This window comes from Dermacentor andersoni, chromosome 1 (assembly GCF_023375885.2).
Source record: "Dermacentor andersoni chromosome 1, qqDerAnde1_hic_scaffold, whole genome shotgun sequence".
NCBI classification, from domain to species: Eukaryota; Metazoa; Arthropoda; class Arachnida; order Ixodida; family Ixodidae; genus Dermacentor; species Dermacentor andersoni.
The window spans coordinates 369973378-369991656 of NC_092814.1; the positions used below are offsets into that span (position 1 = coordinate 369973378).

The 18279-nt window shown below is 44.1% G+C and overlaps 1 protein-coding gene across 5 annotated transcripts in view; it reads left to right on the top strand.

Moving 5' to 3' along the window:
- The window catches only part of LOC126516448 (papilin-like), a 530520-nt gene that overhangs the window by 161779 nt on the left and 350462 nt on the right, over nt 1-18279 (top strand). For all 5 annotated transcript variants that reach the window (XM_055064066.2, XM_055064065.2, XM_050166565.3 and 2 more), the window contains exon 3: nt 12082-12200. In XM_055064066.2, the coding sequence (XP_054920041.2) occupies nt 12082-12200 (119 nt within the window). The remainder of the gene's footprint in view (nt 1-12081; nt 12201-18279) is intronic.

Consider the following 18279-nt stretch of genomic DNA (forward strand, 5'->3'; position numbering starts at 1 on the left):
GCTGCACCAAAAAGTAATCACTTGATTTTTTAGAAGGAGCTTGATACCAACTACTAACCTGCATGATCAGGATGAACTGGTTAGCGGTCTGTGTGGTGGCACAGCCGCGAAGCCCACAGTGCGCGGTGGACGGTGGTTGCAGCTTTATAGGTTGCGCATTTGATGTTGTCGATGGCGATACGGTAGCTGGATTAGTTTCGATGATCCACAGCGGTGCTGGAACCGCTGTCAAACGTCCTGAAGCATGGGCGACAGGGAGGAGGCAGACGCTGGGTTCGCTTCCATTGGCAGCAGGCACGAAGTTTCCCGAAGTGGCAGAAGAGGCTGCCAAGAAGGTAGACACGAGCAGGTCGACGATGATGCGGGCGAAAACCGGCATGATCAGGATGAACTGGTTAGCGGTCTGTGCGGTGGCACAGCCGCGAAGCCCACCTTCACTCCTAAGCCTTGCCAGTTTAATAGCCTGAATACTTCTTCCAAGCACGCTGTGAATAGCATTGGAAAGATCGTGTCTCCTTGTCTGACCCCTTTCTTTATAGGTATATTTATAATTTTTGGGAGAACCAAGGCAGCTGTGCAATCTGTAGATGGTTTCTAAGATAAAGGGTGTTTCAGCGAACACTTTCAAAATTTTTAAAAGTTGCCTGTGACAAATACCTCAATTCTACTTTATGAGCTGGTCTACTTGAAGCGGTGGACACTACTCGCACAAGAAATTGAAATGCAAAATCAAATAATTAACAATAATTCTCTAATTAACGTTTTATCTAATTATGACCCGTATTGCAATCTACCAATTCTAGCAGTGGGCTTCACAAGGCGGATCCACGTGGAGCGAATTCTCAGGACGACACGAGTTGCGAGATATAAGTTCCCGAACTTTGCGGAGAAATAAATTGGCGTTCCAGTTACTTGTGTACTTCAGTGCATCAAACGACGTTTTGTTAACAAATTAACTGGAAGGCCAATGCCTTCCAGTGAATATTCCGCAAAGTTCGGGAACTTATATCTCGAAATTGTTGTCATCATAAAATTCGTTCCAAGTGGATCCGCCTTGTGAACTCCATGGCTAGAATTTGTAAACTGCAATATGGGCTATAATGTAAGTAGTTAAAATTTTTATTAGTGAATATTTATTGATTAGTTGATTTTGGATCTCAATTTTTTCTGCAAGTATTGTCCGCCGTTTCGAGTAGACCAGCTCATCAACTAGAATTATTATTTCTGCCCCGGGCAACTTTTAAAGATTTTTGAAAGTGTTCGCTGAAACACCCTGTATCTACGCATGCCTCCTGTACCTTTGATTACGTAATGCCTCTAAGACAGCTCGTATCTTTACTGAGTCAGATGCCTTTTCAGAATCTATGAAAGCCTTATAGAGAAGTCGGCTGTACTCTGCAGGTTTCTGGATTGCTTGATTGATCACATGGATGTGATCCATTCTAGAGTATCCCTTCCTGAAGCCAGCCTGTCCTCTTGGTTCACGCAAGTCAAGCGTTGCCCTTAACTAAATGAAAAATATCTTGGGGAATACGTTATACAATATTGAAAGTAATCTAATGGACCTGTAATTTTTCAATTCCTTAACGTTTCCCTTTTTGTGGATTAGTGTAATGCTGGCATTCTTCCAGTTCTCTGGAGCCCTTGAAGTCGTGAGACATTTCGTATAAAGGGCCGCAAGGTTTTCAGGCACGATACCTCCTCCATCTTTGATTAAGTCGACTGTTATTCCATCTTCTTCTGCCACTTTTCCCCGGGTCATGTCTTGCGAGGCCTTTCTAACTTCGTCGCTAGATTTAGAGGGAGCTCTGTATCCTGTTCATTACTATGAATGATGGTAGCGGAACTGCTCTGGATAGTGTGTAGGTCAGTATAGAGTTCCTGCGCTGCTTTTACTATATCTTCAAAATTGTCCAAGATGCCACCCTGCTTATCTTTCAGTGCATACATCTTAGCTTGTCCTGTGCTAGGTTTTGTTGGCACTTATTTCATGTTGCATTCATTTTTTACTGCTTCCTCAGTCTTCCCCACGTTATAATTTTCAATATCCCTTACTTTCTCCTTGTCGAACGGTTTTGACAGTTCCGCGAATTCTGTCTGATCTCTTGAGTTGTGCACCTTTATGCGTTGTCGTTTTTTGCGTTAGTCCTTATTAATTTTTGAGAGCTTCCGTGCTGGTTGCCTTGGTGCGTTACCTCCCACTTTAATTGCTGCTTCTGAAGCCCGGGTAATTGCGGTTTCATTCATGACCTCTATGCCATCTTTATCTTTATGTTTTAAAGCTGTATATTTGTTTGCAAGCACCAGCCTGAAATCGTCCGCTTTTACCCTGACTGCGTCTAGGTCGCCCTGTTTCTTCTTGATGAATTTTACCCTTTTTCTTTTCAAATCGCGGCGAATCCTAGCCCTCACTAACCTATGATCACTGCACTTTGCCCTAACACTTCTACATCCTGCACTATGCTGGGATCGGCAGCGTGTGTGAAATATATTTTATTTCTTGTGTCTCCATTAGGGCTTTTCCAGTTGCACTTCCTGTTGCTACGCTTCTCGAAGAAGGTATTCCTTATTCGGAGCTTACCCCTTTGCGCGAATTCTACCAACATCTCTCCTCTAGTGTTCCTAGAGTGGATGCCATACTTTTCAATTGCTTGTTCACCATCCTGCTTTTTCCCCATTTTTGCATTGAAGTCGCCCATGACTACAGTATACTGAGTGTTCACTTGTCTCATCGCTAATTGAATATCTTCATTAAACTGTTCTATTTCTTTATCATCGAGACTGGAGGTTGGAAAGCATGCTTGTACTACTTTATTGTATGCCTCCTGTTTAGCTTTATTACGGCTGCTGTAGAATTGGTCAATATTGCCCGCTGTGTCCTTTTGGATTAGGAATCGTACCAAGTATTGTTTCTTACCTGCAATTCCTCTGTAGTAGAGGACGTGGCCGTTAGTCAGCACTGTATAAGCAACTAATAAGTCACTAGTTCCTCTAACCTCACTAGCGCCATGCGCCTGATAGTCCCTCAAATATTCCTGCGAAGCTAGCTTGACTAGAAAGCGTTCGTGTGTTGAACATGGCCTGGTTCAGTTTCCAGTGGCGGCCTGTCTGGGTCCAGAGAGTCTTAACAACCTCTGCCGCGTCATCGGTCTGACCGCCCTCTTGGTCAGGTGCTGCGCCACTGCTGGGGACCGAGCGTCATGGGTTAAGTGTAGGAGTAATGAGGGAGGTAGGGCCGAATACTGCATCAGGTAGGCCATTTCCTACTCCGGAGAGGCAGTGCCTTTTGTTGAAGCTTAGTGAGCCTTCCTAATTTTGCTGAACCTCGACTAGTACAGCGCCACAGGCTCTCGCCATTTTATTTTTTGCCGGTGTTAGCCGCCTTTCCAAACCTAAAGGTGTAGTGAACTGGAGGATGTTGTGCCTCGATGTTCTACCTCTCCTCCACACCACCGCCGTAGTCACATAGCTACGAATAGAACACTTTCAATGGCACACTTTAAAGAAAAAAAAAGGGGGGGGGGGATTGAACTGCTGACTGTAGCAACCGAGATAGCTCAGTCAGAGAACCCTCTAAGCGGCGAGACCACCTCATGGCGCAGAAAATCAGCCCAGAGGTTTCTACATGCCTAAAAGCTCCCTTGAATTCTCCACGATAGATGGTTTTGAGTTTGGTGTTCTGCGTTTTCCATTTTCTGTGCAGACCATCTTATCGAGGAAGTTGATTTGACTAGGAAAGTGGTGGGCAGTAAATTTAATGCTACGGTGAAAACGGTTGAAATCGAATAGGTTAGAAAGAACCCTTTGAATTATAGACTGCATTAACACCAGCCAAATCGTTTCTGACCGAGCTATTCTAGTCACTTTGGATGATTCTGCCCTTTGCACTAACATACCGATGAGTGAAGGAATTGAAGCCGTATCGAAGTCCCACGTAGTCAATTTTCAAGCACACGCTCCTCAAGTTTACCTCTCACCCCTTAAGTTAGTTCTCACGCTCAAATATTTCTCATTCGATTCTATTCACTACCTGCGAACTTTCGGCACTGGCATGGAAATGTAATTCGCTCACACCTATACCAAAATTTTCATGGGACAGCTTGAAGAAATCCTGATAAAATTATACTCTTTAAAACCTCAGACCTTTGTAGGTTACACGGTCATCATATTTATATCAGAACACGCCACAAGCGCGCTAACCAACCGCCTTCACCCTAGTATTACATTTGCTGGTCACCACTCTCCTAGTCAAATCAACTTCCTCGACATTATGGCCTGCTTAGAAAATAAAATTGAGAACGACACTATAGCGGAAGCCTATGGATAGCGAGCAATATTTAGACTACACCAGACGTTACCCACAACACCGCAAGGGAGGAATTTTAGTCGCACAAGCGAAACGAATAAGTAGAATCTGTATGGAAGGGAGCGATTATATCCACCACCTAGATGACCCTAAAACAACGCTAGCAGTAAGAAACTGTACGGAAGTTCCTCTCGACAAGGCTTACGACTTCGCGTGAAAATTGTAGAGGCAGTCGGAATCGGCTAAGAGCCTACACCAAAATCAGAGAGACCACCAGCCTTTATAACAAAATATTACAATGCCCTCCCAAACGTAAACATCTTATGAAAATACCACCCAAAATTTACAAGTAATGAACTTCTGAGAAATGCGTTCCCGGTGGTAACAAGGGTGACCTATAACTGCAACAGAAACATTAAAGGCATGTTAGTGCACGCACAAGTCAGCCAACATCATTCACCCGTAATGAAAGCATGTTCTCGACCAAGGTGCAAAACCTGCGGGCACCTTCAAAGTGACTTGACAATTAAAATCACCGCGAATAGCTGTACACACGAAGTGAAAACTAGCTCTACTTGCACTAGTTCCGATATAATTTGTATTCTTGAATGTTCCTTCCCTAAGAAACAATATATCGGTGAAATTGTACAATCAATGAACGTCAAGTTACACGGACATCGCGCGGACACAGCTGAAAATCTTCCCAAAGCCGTCGCCGAGAATTTCAGCCAACCGGGTCATACGTTTGATGAAATTAAACTCTACATCCTGCAGTCAAATTTCCGTTCTGCGCGAGACAGAAATACAGAGAATCATACCTCATCCATAAGTTGAAGACTGCAACCAGTAGCTAGGTGTAAACGTTCGAAAACGAGTTTTAGAGTCTGTTCGCGATGCTAAATTTCTAACTATAGAAAACAGCACCTAGTTATTTCTGTTGCTAATAGAATTGCTTAGCTTTTCTTCCTTTCTTTTTTAGGTATTGATATAGTTATTCAAATTTTTTTCCACGAGCACCATTTTCTGCCGTTTTATTCTCTCTTTCAGAAAAAGCAACGGTTCACTGATATTAAACAGAGCAGATAATCCCCCCCCCCCCTCTCCTCGTCCGGGCCCCTTCCACGAAAAAAATAAACCTACATTGGCACGTCAACCAGCTGACACACGAAGCTACCTCATATTCCTCCACCGCCGTTGAATAGCGCAAGTTTCTTTTCAATTCTACACCGTCGGTTCGTTGCCTCGCCCGCCAGCGTTATCCCCCTCTTCCCTATAGAAGAACAGTACCTTTATATACTGTGCCGAGGAAAGCGTTTGTCGCCTTGAAAAATACAAGTCCACTTCTCGACACGTTGGCTTCGGCTTTCACCTTGTTCTCGTTTTGCTCATCCTCTTGAATTTCCACCTCCCGCCTTCCGCGTGTTTTCCCTTATCTCTTTGTCCGCTGTCACGTTGCGTCTAATGAAATTTGACGGGCTGCATATCGTTTTTTAGCCTCGGTCATGGAGTGTATCAGCGCTGCTATACTTTGAAGGTAGTTTTTTGATGTAGCCGATCCTTTTCTTTGAGCTATCAGACGCCTTCTAATGGTCTATGACCGCTTTTTTGCATGTAGCAACCCGAACGTCCATGGTTTGAAAAACAAAGACTTCACTTTACGAAGACAGAAGGTTACGGGATGCATTCATTGCCGAAATTCGCTTCAGGTCTCTCATCATACTCTGGCGCATTGGCGCGTTTCTACAAGGTCAAGTAGGCTGTCTTGTGATTCAACGCGTTTTGAAACTAAATACAAGTTATGCTTTTCTAGCACGGTCTACCATGAAGGAGGAAGGACGTCTTCGTCACTGAAATCTGTGTTTCTTTTCTTAGTGCGCATTTCTCCTCATTAGCTCACGAAAGCTACGTGTATATCGATTCCTAGAGTGCGTGGGATGTGCCCATATATTTCTTTGGCAAAGAGAAAGCCGGGTGAGCTGTGAGGTGTTATGAACACCATGGTCGATGGTGGCATGCGAAAGCCGCATGGGCGCTATATTAAGCACCGTGAAAGAAAAGTGCCGTATGAGACAGGCGTCTTCGATTGACATTCCCATATCATGCGAGAAACGTTTGAATTACCAACAGTTACGTTGGTCAAACCAGGTGCTGTTTAAATAATATAGTAACAGACCATAAAGTTTCTCTCAGGGGCCAGTCGTGTTCTAACCTACCGTTGCATCGTAATAAATGCGCCTGCACCCCGGTGTTCTCTTATACCAGAGTGATCTCTAAGTTCAAAGACGTGGCGGCACGGGAGATTGGAGAAACGTTTAAGATAAATAAGTCAGGTTGAAATCTGCATTGCTGTAAAACCTGTTGTGTTGCATGCCTCAGCGATATAGGACCGTATAACGTAAAACTCTTCCAAAATGTTTTTATTCCAATCTCCTGACGTCAAATTTGCGTAACCGCCGACGCAAGCATCGGGTGGTCACCCGCAGGGTTGTCTGAACAAACCAATCAAATGCTTCCCTCGTTCATGGGAGGTCACTTTTGTTTGCTTGAAAAACGAATAACATTGTCTACACTGAGCGGCTTGTCTTATATAATTGGCTCGCAAGAGGCGAGGAGCATGCTCAAGTGGAGAGGGATTCGATGGGGCCGAGCCACTGCACTGAATATCGATAACCGGATGTAGAAGGTGGTGCCGGTGTCTGCGATTGGTCGGCTTTTCCTTACTTAGCTTGCGGTGGCTCGTCGACAATCGCAGCGGCATGCAACAGAAGCTTCAGAATGACGCTAAAACGGATCCTCAGCAAAGAAGAGTTGGCAGAACGAGGTCTAAACGTGCCGAAAGTTCTCGAAAACGTTACACGGCCACGCAAAAAGTTTTATTACACGCAAATAAACCCATGTTCTCCAGCGGGGGCAAGTAGCCATTGCCGGAGCGATCGGCGGCAGCCATCTTTTATTCCTTTCGGAACGGGGCAGCCTGGAGTAATTCAGAAGAAAATTCAGTTTTGTTCGGGATATTAATGCATCTTTTAACTCGTACGCGTCACTTTGACGGGGTAAGATCTTGCGGTTTTGTGACGTCGCGTGAAGCGAGGCCAGCCCGAAAATTTTTGACCTATAGTCGAGGGCTAATGACAAAAAGGCGTCGAATCAGAAATAACTATTTTTGTTTTGTTCGGTCAAATTATGCATTAGCTGTGTGTACACGTCATATCAGATGGAGAGCTATTGCGGTTTTTGTGACGTCGCGTGACGGACAGGTGCAGTGGGGGTGGTCCAAAAAAAGTTTTTGACCAATCGCTGTGGGCTGATTGCAGAATTGGAGTAGAAATGTTGGGAATAGTTTTACGTTATAGCGCCCATAGTATCTGGATGCACATTATTGCGATTCTTTTTTATTTGAAGTGTTACTTTTGCTTTTTTTTAATTCTCCATTTCTTTTTGCCCCCTGCTTGCTCCGGGCATATATATTTGTGTGACTGGAATAAAAGTTTCATTTACGGGTAGCGCTGTGTTTGTTTTCTTTGCTTCGCATTGGGTCATTTCGCGCCGCCCACCTGGAGAACGAAATACCACTTCGCTCCGCAAACCTTGCTTCCTTCTTTCTACCAGGGGCTTCAGACTTTAATTAACCATCGAAAACCGGTCAATGGGCTGTCAGTGGTGCGCATCGAAATGTAAGCGGTAGTTCTGCGTTGTGGTTTGGTCAATTTTCTGGTAGTGAAACCCTCCGATTGCATCGAACTGACACCGTACTCTGATTTAATGCCAATTTTATACGAAAAGCAGCAATCTTCATATTCTACGTTAAGAATCAGAAGGAAGGCGTTAACCGAGGGGCCCGATTTTTATTAATCATTACATAAGAAGCCAACGAACGAAGACACCAAGGACGACACAGAGGAGATTACTTGTAATGACTAATTGAAAATAAGAAATGATAAATTAATGAAAATGATGTGAAGAGCGAACTTGCGCATACCCAAATACCCAAGAAAATGGATATACAAAACGGCGATGCGGTAGCTCATTTAAGAGCATCGGACGCATAATACGAAGACGCGAGATCGTTCCCCACCTGAGGAAGGTTTTTTCGTACACTTTCATTTCTATTAATTTGTAATTTGTTTAATTCAGTTATTTAGTACAAGTAATTTCCCCCTTGCTGCCTTTTTTTGTTAGATTCTCATGTTAAATTCTGTGTTAAATAATTTCTGGTATACATGGGACCTGGCAATCTAACACGCAATTTTTGACGCTTTTTCAGCTTTTTTTTTCCTTAGAAGGTTCGCATTGCATGATGCCTGGCCATTAATTACTACTGATATTTCACTCACTTACATCGCATTTTACCGCTCATTGGACATTGCAGCAAATGCCAAATTTTATATCGAAGCTGTATATGGCTAGGTTACCCGCCGTGGTTGCTCAGTGGCTATGGTGTTGGGCTGCTGAGCACGAGGCCGCGGGATCGAATCACGGCCACGGCGGCCGCATTTCGATGGGGGTGAAATGCGAAAACACCCGTGTACTTAGATTTAGGTGCACGTTAAAGAACCCCAGGTGGTCGAAATTTCCGGAGTCCCCCACTAAGCCGTGCCTCATATTCAGAAAGTGGTTTTGGCACGTAAAACACCATAATTTTTTTTTTTATATGGCTAGGTTCTGATGAAAAGTGTGTCCGCTGGCCAAGAGCCCTGTGGAATAAAAAAAAAAGACGTATAGTCGTCCGACCGTTTCCGCATGGTGTTATCAGTCGTGGCGATCGCTGAATGCTATCATCTTCTCGACCATGTTATGACGGTTGACTTTCGTGGCCATATGTAAGGTGGAATGGCGGCGCTCCTTCGTTCCCATTGGAAGGTGGAAAAGCATAATAAAACGCGATAGTGTACCCACCAATCGTCGACATTAACGTCGACCTAGCGCGGCCCCAACGGCAAGTGGATTGTATCCATACTGTTGGAATGGTTTCGAATTGAGTGCTACACGGACGTGAATGTGCCGACCATGCGTCACCAGTCATGTATAGACCTTTTTCATCCGCGATGTGGCAACAGTGCGTACATGACCCCAGAGAACTTCCGGTCAGCCATTTTCGAGTGTCCAGTTAGCCAAGAAAAAAGTATTTTGTCGCATAGTATGCTGTAGGCATATATTCTTGATGTTTTCAGATATAAAGAACGTGCACCATGCGTCGAACTCATGTGTGGGCTTTTTTTTTTGTTGCACTTAACAATACAGTTCATTGTCAAATACTCGAACTCCCCAACAAGACTGGTGCCAGCTGGAGGGTCCTGTAAGTGTATCGGCTTTTGTAACTTGTGTTGCTCCTGAGGGCTTAACCGGATGTCTCCTGGGAACTCTGTACGCATCAAAAAGGTCTATAGACTTAACCTTCGGCAAGAACGTGCCTAGCATAGCAGTAGAAAAGATCGCGGTTAACCACAGCGACAAGAAACCTATGGTCACTGCGGCAACAAATGAGACACAATAAAGACGATAGCAACCACCAAGTTAGGTGCAAGTTTTTTTATTCAATCAATATTGCAATAACCATATAAGTAGATATCGTTGTCAGTATAGTCATTCCAATACAGCTTCGCTGGTTATCCTTCACAGAGTAGAAGGCCACTAAATTTTTTGCTACGCCGATGCTGAATACATTGCTAATGCACCGAAGCGTCTACTTAAGTTCTGGAGGGCGACATCAAACGCCTACCACAGTGTTGCTAATGAGCTGGGCGACAACAAAAATGAAATGTCTGTAGCCAACAGAGCGTGCAACCGACAGCTCAGGGTCAAGCACACAAGCATTGAATTTGTTACTGCGCAGGGACTGCAGCGCAATGCTTTCAGTTTATGGCTGAAAAAGGTAAGTAAGCTATTATGAGACAACGAAACAAAGCGTTTCCAAGATATCCACGCCGTAAACGCACGTGTGCACACTTACCACTAGCACATACCTGAATATTGATCCGCACTATGCTTGGTTCCGACGGCCTGCCAGGCGGCGGCTACGGCCACGAGATCGAGTGGCCGTACTATAGAATATGCGGTACAATGTAGGGCAAACTTGAATACTAACGTGGTCTTTAGATTTCGAGCAGAGACGATTTACCAGCTGTGTCCGGCACGCTTCGCGCATCGAGCACACACGCGAGAAAACGCTGCACAAGCTTCAAGTGCGGTGATAAGTACATGTAGACCTATTCTAAAAAAAATTTACATCGGGAGAACATCGAGCTAATGCGGCGGACTCGTTCGCTCAGGAAAGGATGAGATAGATGTAAGCGGCTGCAGAAAAAATTGAGCCCAGCAATCGACCTCACTGAACTTACGACTTCACTCAACCTCAGACGGACGCATGAGGTTGAGCTCAGCATTGTTGACCTTACTTAAAGAATTTCTACCACTCGCAGGAAATTGAGGTTGAGGTTCACCTCATGAGGTGGGAACTGGTGAGCTTGTCCACCTTTGCCACTGGGTATGTGCTCATTGTTGGCCCGACTTTTGGAATGAGTATGTGCATGCCACTCTGAACACAAAAGGTATAGAATCCGTAAAATAGTGCGAATGCCTGAAGTGCAGTGCATTTGCCTCCTTATAGGGTGTCCTCCTTATAGGGCGTCCGCCTGAAAGTTTTTACCTTTGGAAATCTCTATCATGCTACTTATTTTCTACTTGCTGAAATGTGCAACATTACTGTAGTAAATCCTAAATCCCAGAAGTTTCATATATCGTCTTCGTCCTTGTGACATTTCTGCATATACGTCTCACAGTGTCCATCTGCCTGGTTCAACGCTTTTATTTCTGAATGGCTTGTGAGCGCTGTTGTGCATAAATATAAAGAATATATGAAATTGAAGTCCTGATCAGTTCGGTGCATAAACGTAAATATTGCACAAGATTCAACGCTGATCAGCATGAAAGTAAACATAACTGTGCGCAACATAACTGTAAACATAAATGTATGCATAAATGTACGCGAAATCGCCGCCGCGGCAATGTTGCGTGTATTCGTGGCCTTCTTTCACGCTCGGAAAAACAGTTTTATGTAGCACGTATTGAGAAACAGAAAGCTGTATTGGGAGTTTTTTATGTTACTCTATTATTATGTGATTGACAATTTATATGTAATTGTTATATCTGAGATGTTGAATAATTAATTAGGACTAATTATGATGCTAGGCGGAATGCAAAAAAATACTCTGAATATCTCGAAGCGACTGCAAACAACACTGCCTTGGTTCTGTTCAGCTATGTGGCATTTGCATATTTTTTTTTTAAATCTAGGTGCACGATAGTTGCGGCATCCGGTATATGTAGCTACGTGCTAACAACAGCCAACAGCATGCATTCAGACTAATGGGGCATGGACTTATTTGGTATAATGGGACTTATGTGGTATGTGTTGGCTTCAAGTGGTTGTTACCAGTAAAAAAATTGCCCCTTCGGTTTCTCTCATTCTCACACAGACGCACACGCAAACAATACACGGACCGGACTTCGCTGGGATTCTTTGTGCTTGCTTTCTTTTTGCTCGTCGACATTGGAATGCACGAACCCGCACGCCCGCGGTTTCCGGGATCGGCCACTCGGCACGCCTGAAATGAATACAATCTCGGGAAAATTGTTCTTCCAAGGCATCCCTCCTGCCCGTCTAATTACTAAACGAAGATATAGCTCGCAGAAGGGTGTCTCTTGAGGCTAGTAAAATATGCCAGTGTTTCTCGGCAGTGATGTCTGCATACGCCCTCTCATTTCCCTCTGTGCAGTTTTCCGGCGACTGGAGGGAGATTCTCAAGAGCAAGCATGGCCCAGTTCTACTGCACAGGGGTGCTTGGCGCTTCGACTTCGACACCAACACGTTCACCTTTAGCGCAGCTCGATCCGGGTGAGTATTGGTGGACAGAAGCTGGTAGCAGTACTATCACTTGCGCGTGTGAAGCCTTTTATGCGATAACTTTTATGCCATAACAAAATAAAACTGAATACCGCGCAGTGAGCGATAAAAGTATATACGACAGACGTATTGCTAAGAGCGTGCGAGATAATAGTTTGGACTTGACACAAAGCGTGGGAAAGTTGGTATTACAAGTTGAAGAGAAGTACAGTAGATCACTGCTTCGCGCACCACAAATAACCGGCGGTATATAAGCTTTGCACCATGGGCACTAAGACAAGGGAATCGCATTGGATGGCAGAAGCGGATGATGTCGAGTTATGAGGTTTAGAAAATGAAGAGGATCATGAGCTTGGCTGAAGCAGAAGAATAATAAGTGGAGAGCTCATGGGCTGAGTTTCCTTCGTCAGACTTTGTGTTCAGTGGGGTGATGATAATTGAAGGATCTTAAGTGCACGGTCGTTGCCGCCAGCCGGCTTGTCTACAGCAACTAATAATTATCTCCGTGTTCTCCATGAAAGGTGACCATAAATTTTCAAGGGAACATGGAGAGACATGACTGGTGTATTCGCGTTTGTCATTCGTCTGTGATTATATGGTTAAACAACGCTTAAATATCATCATCATCAGCCTGGTTACGCCCACTGCAGGGCAAAGGCCCCATACTTCTCCAACTACCCCGGTCATGAACTAATTTTGGCCATGTCATCCTTGCAAACTTCTTAATCTCATCCGCCCACCTAACTTTCTGCCGCCCCCTGCTACGCTTCCCTTCCCTTGGAATCCAGTCCGTAACCCTTAATGACCATCAGTTATCTTCCCTCCTCATTACATGTCCTGCCCATGCCCATTTCTTTTTCTTGATTTCAACTAAGATGTCATTACCTCGCGTTTGTTCCCTCACCCAATCTGCTCTTTTCATATCCCTTAACATTACACCCATCATTCTTCTTTCCATAGCTCGTTGCGTCATCCTCAATTTAAGTAGAACCCTTTTCGTAAGCCTCCAGGTTTCTGCCCCGTACGTGGGTACTGGTAAGACACAGCTGTTGTGCATTTTTCTCTTGAGGGATAATGGCAACCTGCTATTCATGATCTGAGAATACCTGCCAAACGCCCCCCTGCCCATTCTTATTCTTCTTATTATTTCAACTTCATGATCCGGATCCGCGGTCACTACCTGCCCTAAGTAGATGTATTTCCTTACCGCTTCCAGTGCCTCGCTACCTATCATAAATTGCTGTTGTCTTCCGAGACTGTTAAACATTACTTTAGTTTTCTGCCGATTGATTTATAGACCCACTCTTCTGCTTTGCCTCTCCAGATCAGTGAGCATGCATTGCAATTGATCCCCTGAGCTACTAAGCAAGGGAATATCATCAGCGAATCTCAAGTTACTAAGGTATTCTCCATTGACTCTTATCCCCAATTCTTTCCAATCCAGGTCTCTGAATACCTCCTGTAAACACGCTGTGAATAGCATTGGAGAGATCGTATCTCCTTGCCTGACGCCTTTCTTTATTGGTATTTTGTTGCTTTCTTTATGGAGGACTACGGTGGCTGTGGAGCCGCTATAGATATCTTTCAGCATTTTTACATAAGGCTCGTCTACACCCTGATTCCGTAATGCCTCCATGACCGATTAGGTTTCGACTGAATTAAACGCTTTCTCGTAATCAATGAAAGCTATATATAAGGGTTGGTTTTATTCCGCAGATTTCTCTTTCACCTGAATGATAGTGTGAATATGGTCTATTGTTGAATAGCCTTTACGGAATCCTGTCTGGTCCTTTGGTTGACAGAAGTGTAAGGTGTTCCTGATTCTATTTACGATTACCTTAGTAAATACTTTGTAGGCAACAGACAGTAAGCTGATCGGTCTATAATTTTTCAAGTCTTTGGCGTCCCCTTACTTATGGATTAGGTTTAGGTTAGCGTTCTTCGAAGATTCCGGTACGCTCGAGGTCATGAGCCATTAGGTATACAGGGTGGGCAGTTTTTCTAGAACGATCTGCCCACCATCCTTCAACAAATCTGCTGTTACCTGATCCTCTCCAGCTGCCTTCCCCCTTTGCATAGCTCCTAAGGCTTTCTTTACTTCTTCCGGCGTTACTTGTGGGATTTCAAGTTCCTCTAGACTATTCTTTCTTCCGTTATCGTCGTGGGTGCCACTAGTACTGTATAAATCTCTATAGAACTCCTCAGCCACTTGAACTATCTCATCCATATTAGTAATGATATTGCCGGCTTTGTCTCTTAACGCGTACATCTGATTCTTGCCAATTCCTAGTTTCTTCTTCACTGCTTTTAGGCTTCCTCCGTTCCTGAGAGCATGTTCAATTCTATCCATATTATACTTCCTTATGTCAGCTGTCTTACGCTTGTTGATCAACTTCCAATGTTCTGCCAGTTCTATTCTAGCCGTGGGGTTAGAGGCTTTCATACATTGGCGTTTCTTGATGAGATCTTTCGTCTCCTGCGATAGCTTACTGGTATCCTGTCTAACGGAGTTGCCACCGACTTCTATTGCACACTCCTTAATGATGCATCAGCAGTTAAGTATAAGCCTACCCAAATGTTGACTAGATCTGTATGAGGTGTAGGAGGTCAAGCGTTCTACCAATCAGTCAAACGCACTTGTGGCTTGCGACTTCCCGTCGTTTCCCTGCCTCCCTTTTTCCACATAAATAAGTAATTCTACGACTGAAGGCCTCAGTCTTTGTCTCAGGTATTTGGCAACTCCAGATATTGACCAAGTATGCGCCGTAAGAGCATTCTTCTCGGCATAACAGAGCACATCTGCTGTTCTTTCAGTTGCTGTCTTTGGTAAGCACGCAATTTATTTAAAACTTTCCCGAAGTCGTGCCACTAGCCTCCTCCTCCTTTCGGTGCAAATTTGCGTCCTTAACACACCAATACCTGATCCGGGAGAAGAGCGCTTTCTCAAGGAAAACTCCCAAATTGAGGCACCGAAGCCTACCATTGAACCTGTTCTCTCGAAGCGGTTTATCACTCAGCCTATTTGGCACAACAGTACTAATCTACAGGCTGTAGAGACTAGTGGTTCGTATGACGGGGATTTGTTGCCCTAATTTTTCAAGTTTTTAACGACAGCGCCGGTCCACGTACGTAGTGGAGGATAGAAAATAGTATCCTTGCTGTCTCATATTTTTCACCAGTCATTCCAGTAGTTAACAGTAACGGCTCTGCATAATGATCCGAGTATTACATTTTAGCTGCGTCTCATGCCTATCGCATATTCTAAGGAGTCTGTTGAAACCTTAGTCCATTTCTAAGCCCGTTATAGGTTCACAAGCTCCTGTGAGCACGCCTCAACGTTCTACGATCCCATTCACACACGCCCCTTTCCTCTCACGCGCGGCGTGCGCACCAGCAGGCATGAGTAAAATACGGCCTTTTTTTAACTTTTAAATGATGCCTTTTTAAAGCAAGTAAACGAGGAAATAGGCTGAACACAAGAAGAGCCTTCAGCTGTCCGGCAGGCCGTGAGCACAAGAATTATTGATGTCGAAAGGGCCGAGGCGAGCGCAGTTAGGGGAAAGCGCATGTAGGAACGTAAGGCAAACTCGGTGTCCGAGGAAGTGCTCACAAAGTGAGAAGGGTTCAAAGAGCTGAAGGAATACAAAGTTCAAAGGAACGACAGTGTGGTGCAGATGTTGTAACCATCGCACCCTGTTATTACGGTTACGCGGAACGTACCATTCGCGTCTTGAGCCGCTGTCAGCTGCGATAAGAAAAGCGCGCACTGGCCGGGCTCACTGCGCCCGACCCGCGAGGCGCCAGCCGCCTGGCGTGACGTAGACCACGTGCGCTGTAAATCACGGCGCCTATTTCCCGCAGCACAAAAAGAAAGAGAAAGAAAGAACACAGCGAGAACTAGGCATAAATGTGCCTTTCGTTATACTTTTATTCCACGTCCCTGCCTACAACGGTGGCTCCCTTCATAGTCTCCAAGGTGGCCGGTTGAACGAGGCGGCATACGACGAGAGCCTCTGAGCGGAAAGAAAAGATTAATGGCGTAATTTTCCCTAAGGAAAAGCAAGAAAGTGTGCAAAAATGAATAAAATTTTCGTTTAACGCGCGTATATGTGAGACGTGCCTGAGGGATATAAAGCAGTCGGTGTGCTTTGAGGGGAATAAAAGGCAGCGGGAAAGGGAAGCGTGACTATTGGACAAATAACAGTGTAAACGAACACACTGGGGATGAAATCAGAGGAAAAGAAGGCGAAACAGAACAGAACTTTCGTCTTTTTGCTCGCTATGCCTTTCTTTATTAATTTTTTTTTGCGTAAATACCAATCAATTTTTTCTTGTCTTTGTACGTGGCCGTATTACGCCTTTAAATTTCGTAATATATGCAGACTTATACGCCTCTGGAAAGAAATGGCGAAGAAACTGCCGGAGGAATGTCATCTGCCGGTGACATAACTTTCAGGAGAGGAAACCTTCCACTTTCTTATTATCTATAGATAATAAGAAAGTGGAAGGTTTCCTTTCCTGATGAAATTTTTCATTTCGCATGGCAGGCATACGTGCTGGTAGGGTCCTTGGATTGATGTTGTGCATTGTGGTCCAAAAATAGGTATAGCTATAGAACATTTATGCAATGTGTGGCAAGTGGCATCCATGGGTTGGAAAGATGCATATTTTTGCACTGTATTTATATATATATATGTATATATATATATATATATATATATATATATATACACTGTTTTGTCCAAATATCAGTTGCTAGCATGCGGCCTGCACACGGCGTTGTCTGTGGAGTAGAGCATTCTATGTTTGCGGACACATTTGCTGTCGTGCACCAATCCTCGGCTTTTGCTGCTCGGCTGAATAAATGTAGAGCACACTTCCAGCACCCATTTCATAGGGTGTTATGGTAAAATAGTACCCTTTAATAAGGGTGTGACCACTACACCCTTTAAAATTTTATGCTGTGCACCCTTCCTTAAGGGTGCTAGCCTCTGCACCCTTTCCTAGCACCCTTTTTTAAGCACCCAATAGGTGGCAAAGGGTGTTCGCCTGGGGACAAGATAATTTACACCCTTATGGGTGAGAAATTGTTTAGTGTGTGGGCCGCCAGCACTTTCTATTTACTCTTGCTTCTCTGGAAGTGATTGATAAAACGCTATGGAAAGCTGTCGTGGAAATACGCACGAGGATTTCGGAACACAAGCACGGATTCCATACGATGAGCTGAAAGTGAACGCTATTGCTGTAATTGAAGATAATGCAAAAAAGAAAAGTTGATATTTATTGCGACTAAAGGAATGAAAAGGTTGTCATATGAAAGTGCAATTATTAAGTGACTATATCACAAAACGTGGTAATTGAGAATGTGTAGTATACATCATTTGCATAGTTTGTTCCATTATTCATAGACTCTATTTTCTGCATCTTGTTGCATCTCTCGGTCACCTTCAATTTGATTGAAATAGCCAATTTCCTTTTTTATTGTCATTTCACGAAGCCCACTTTCTCGCATCATTTCCATCAGAGTTCGAACTCTCTACAATACGATGGATGAATTGGCTGTTTTTTTGTTGGTTTTTCAGGGAGAGCTGCTTTAATCATGTGCTGAAAGCGAGCGAAAGCTAAAAAAAGAAAGAAAAACGATGTGAACATGGTACAAAATTAGAGTGCCACGTAGCTGTGAACCCTAAGTCACCCTTTAATAGAAATAAAATTAAAGTCGTCAGAAAAATACCGTCCGCAGGTATAAGTCACTGTTTCGGCGATTTATGGAGACGAAGTAGTTGTCATTCTGCACCTGAACCGTTGTGTCAGTGCCAGAACTCGCCATTTCTCTGGCGTCGTCAAAGCGGAAATCTTATGCACAATACTATGTACCCGGCACGGGCTTACAATTATTAGGTGGTCGTCGATAATAACAATTTTCGCATGAATAAAAACTGCGTGAAATCCAAAACGACTGATAAACGTGATCTAAATACATATAAAAATGACAGAAATAATACGGGACCGAGGAAATGGTTCGGTGTACTCTCTCAAGGTAACGAAGAAAGATGCAACGTGACGTCTT